This window comes from Egretta garzetta, unplaced genomic scaffold, assembly GCF_000687185.1.
Source record: "Egretta garzetta isolate BGI_Z169 unplaced genomic scaffold, ASM68718v1 scaffold386, whole genome shotgun sequence".
Lineage (NCBI taxonomy): Eukaryota > Metazoa > Chordata > Aves > Pelecaniformes > Ardeidae > Egretta > Egretta garzetta.
Genome location: NW_009260063.1, coordinates 1,546,327 through 1,550,143, shown reverse-complemented (window position 1 = coordinate 1,550,143; position 3,817 = coordinate 1,546,327). Strand labels below are relative to the sequence as shown.

Genomic DNA, 3,817 nt, shown 5'->3' with positions numbered 1-3,817 from the left:
AGCGGGGCGCGGCGGGGCCCGGCTGAGCAGCGGCCCTCAGCGCCGTGCAGGCTTTGCGCAAGCCGGTGTCACAAATGCGGTGGGCGCGTGGGCTTTGTTTCACTGAAGCCGTTGTTTTGGGTGATTTACTAGCGATCGAAAAACGGGTTTGCTCCGGTTTAATTAACGAATTGATTAAAATTAACTAACGGAAATGTTTTAGCATAAAAACTGTGCTGTATCGGTCCCCTTTTGAGTTTCTAAATGCGTGTGTTACTTCTGAAGTGCATTGCAAATTCATCCAGTTTTAGAAACGTCTGTTTTCTGCTTTTGGTCATGATGTTGTTGGATGATGCCTTGGAGGATTATTCTCATCTGCACAAAATCACAGACTTCTGGTGAGGAGAACTATCTTTAACACGGAAGGGACTGGGTAAAACCCCTTGTTTGGGGGGTTTCCATGTGTTTATGGGATTTCTACATGTTCATATGCACTGTATTTTTTATATTTTTAAAGATGAAAAAATAAAAAAGCTGAAATTTCAGAGAGTGGACTGGCTTACACTAGCGCTTTTTACTGAGCTGGCAATAGCCCCTGTAATCATCCTCACCATTGCATCTGTTGGTAGCAATATTTTATGTCTCTAATCTCATATGATCTCACTGTGGTATCAAAGTCCTTTAGAATAAACCAGTTTGATCCTGGCATGGGCTGGGGCTCTTTCTCCAATCAGCATTTAAGAATGTGCTGCTTTTTATTTGCGTAAAGCTGCCTAACCAGTTTTTTTGCAGGCCTAATGGATTAAATTCTACTTCCCGTTTCCTTAGCAGAGATGAAGTATCGGGGCGCTTTTTCTGTTGTTTGCCTTCGGAGCAGCCCCAGTTCTCCTGCGTCGAGCAGCTGAGAGGCAGGTACGCAGTGTCTTCTCAAACACTGTAGTATTTTTTCCAGGAAATCTTAGTCATGCTAAAGCAGAGCCTATTTTTTTTCACTTTTGGACTAACTTTAACTGGAAAACCTTTTTGGATAAAAGGTAAGCTTTCCGTTTTTGTTAGGTATTCGGAAAGTTTCTCTGAGTCTTCTTGTACTCTCTGGTCCTGATCGTAACACCTTCCAAATCGAGTCACCGCTCTCCCCAGGTATTCGGCTATTAGCTGGCCTGCTAATTGAGAAAATCTTGTTCAAGAAAAATCTTTTCCTTGTCTGGTTGAAGCTTTTTATAGTTGAGCTCTTTGGTTGGGGTTTTTTTTCTCCAGGTCATAGTAGGTACATAAATACATCATCTTCCGTAGAGGACACCGGTTGTGGCAACTGCAGTTACTGTCACTCTCATCGACCGTAATGACTGGAGAAAAAGGTTTTGATCTTCAGTAATGTGAGGGAAATTCCTACTGTTTTGGTTTAGTTCTTCATTAACTCATTTCCATGTATGATTTGGCTTCAGATTTTAGATTTAGATGTAACACCTGAAATATTTCTTAGAAAGTGATATTTCTATGATTTGCGTTAAAGACAGTTTCCTGCTTTCAGGTGTCAAAATTTCAATTGTTAGAACTGCATTTCCACTGTTAGTTCAGCATGCACTTAACTCACGAAACCGAATAGATTCTGGGATTTATTCACTGGAGATTAAGAGCAAAGTCAGGAGTAAATACTGAGTGCCGACATTCTTTTCAGACCTGTTTGCTAATAGCAACTTCCACATTTTGATTGCAATGGCAGTCTTTAATGTTAAAAACATGCTACCTGCACCTAGCGTTTAAAAATCCTGATGTTATTTCATAGTCAGAGATCATAGTTACACTGACCCTCCTTGCTTTCAGTGGCTGATTCTGTGGCTTCTTTGCAATCACGAATTCCTTTCACAGAATTGTGGGAGGCTGAGGTTGGCTTTGTGCTACTATACATGAGCAGATATCTCTTTGTTTCCTTATAAAAGAAAAAAATCAACACTTTAAAACCTATGCTAGTGTTGATTCTGTAACCTGTTTAAAAGCAGTGTTTGTGCCTCTGTTAACCAAAGTGAATACTCAGACCAACCAAAGTGAATAGTCAGACCAAACCCATGAGCAGACAAGGCACAGGAAGATAAATTCAAGTTTGGCCAATTTCTATAAAAAGTCACTGGAGACTGTTTTTGTCTTTATAAAACTTCACCTGAAACCATCAGCAGACATCTTATCTTTAGCTTCCTGCGCTAGCTTGATGCTCTGGAGATAATTCTGATACAATGGAAAAGACCTCTTACAAAGGTCTGACTGTCGCTGGAACACACAAAATGCAGCGTTAGGCCGTGGCAGGGGGCAACGTGATGAACCAAGATTATGCACATGGCAGAATTACAGCCAGAGGACAGCTGGATGAATTCCTCAATCAGGGCAACGGAGAAAGGAACAGGAGCAAAGGGATTTAAACGGAAAGAGAGCGCTGAAGGGGGAGTTGATTTAATTGAGGAAAGGACAGAAGGAAGTAGAGGCACGAGCAAGAGGGAGGAGATGAGCAAGTGCAGGACCCAGCAGTAGCCAGAAGGTGATACCACAGCAAATGGCTCTGTAACCAGTAAAAAACATTCCCTGGTGTGTTTAGGGACTGAATTTATTCTTCTGGAGATTCTCCAATTCTCTGTCTAGCAATTTCTGAACCATCCTGGCAAAGTTGGATGCACCATTCAAAATAGTTGTGCTCCACGTCCATCAGCCACCCTAAAGAGCCCTGCTGTAGATTTACAGATCGGCACGGTCCTCCTGGCACCGCCAAGGTGATTTCACAAAGCCTGATGAAACTTGATTCCATTTGAGATGTTAGCATCTCTTGTGCAGTTGATTTTAACTGGCCAGCAACTTCAAAAATTACAATGAGGGGACAGAAGGGTGGACAGAGAAGGTAGTTGCGTGAATTTTCTGTGGTACACCAGGTTAGAAGTGTAGGTCATGGAAGAAAAAATGTTTCAAAAATGACAGACAATGTTACCAAGTTAATAATCCAAGTTAGAATATGTGACAGATTGTGTTTAAATCATTTGATAGTTTTTCTTTGTGTGCTCCGGAAGACCCCAGCTTTCATCTGAAGTTACTTTTTTTAAATGTCTCACCATTCCTAAACTATTTCTTCATCACTATCAAAGTATGCAGTGAATAGAGGAAGGGATTTTTTAAATTATTTTTCTTATTCTTGGGATTCTCTATTATGTTATTGTCATATTGGTTGAGGGATTTTTTTTTCAAACAATAATTAATTTGGTTTGATATTGTCTATATGAAGGAATGAGAAAAATTGACCTGTTATCCCAGTTTATAATGTAAGTAACTAAGACCAAGATTGCCAGCCAGTTTTGGACACCCCGTTTAAGAAAACTTTTTCCCGAATTTGCAGTTTTTAACACTACATGTCAGTGGAGGAAAAGAAGGGGATCAGGAGTACCCAGCATGGATTCACTAAGGGGAAATCATGCCTGACCAATCTGATAGCCTTCTATGATGGCATTACTGGCTGGGTAGATGAGGGGAGAGCAGTGGATGTTGTCTACCTTGACTTCAGCAAGGCTTCTGACACTGTCTCCCATAACACCCTCATAGGGAAGCTCAGGAAGTGTGGGCTGGATGAGTGGACAGTGAGGTGGATTGGGAACTGGCTGAATGTCAGAGCTCAGAGGGTTGTGATCAGCGGTGCAGAGTCTGGTTGGAGGCCAGTAGTGAGTGGGGTTCCCCAGGGCTCAGTATTCATCCTGGTCTTGTTCAACTTACTCATCAACGACGTGGATGAGGGGACCCTCAGCAAGTTCACCAATGACACGAAGCTGGGAGGAGCGGCTGGAACTTACGGAGGCGTGTGTCGCGT

General features: G+C 42.1%; 1 protein-coding gene across 1 annotated transcript in view; it reads left to right on the top strand.

Annotated features, from left to right (window-relative positions):
* The first annotated feature begins 943 nt into the window (after window positions 1–943).
* The window catches only part of LOC104128330 (disintegrin and metalloproteinase domain-containing protein 9), a 19,631-nt gene continuing 16,757 nt past the window's right edge, over window positions 944–3,817 (top strand). Inside the window, exon 1 of the mRNA XM_035896579.1 lies at window positions 944–1,013. Within this exon, the coding sequence (XP_035752472.1) occupies window positions 944–1,013 (70 nt within the window). The remainder of the gene's footprint in view (window positions 1,014–3,817) is intronic.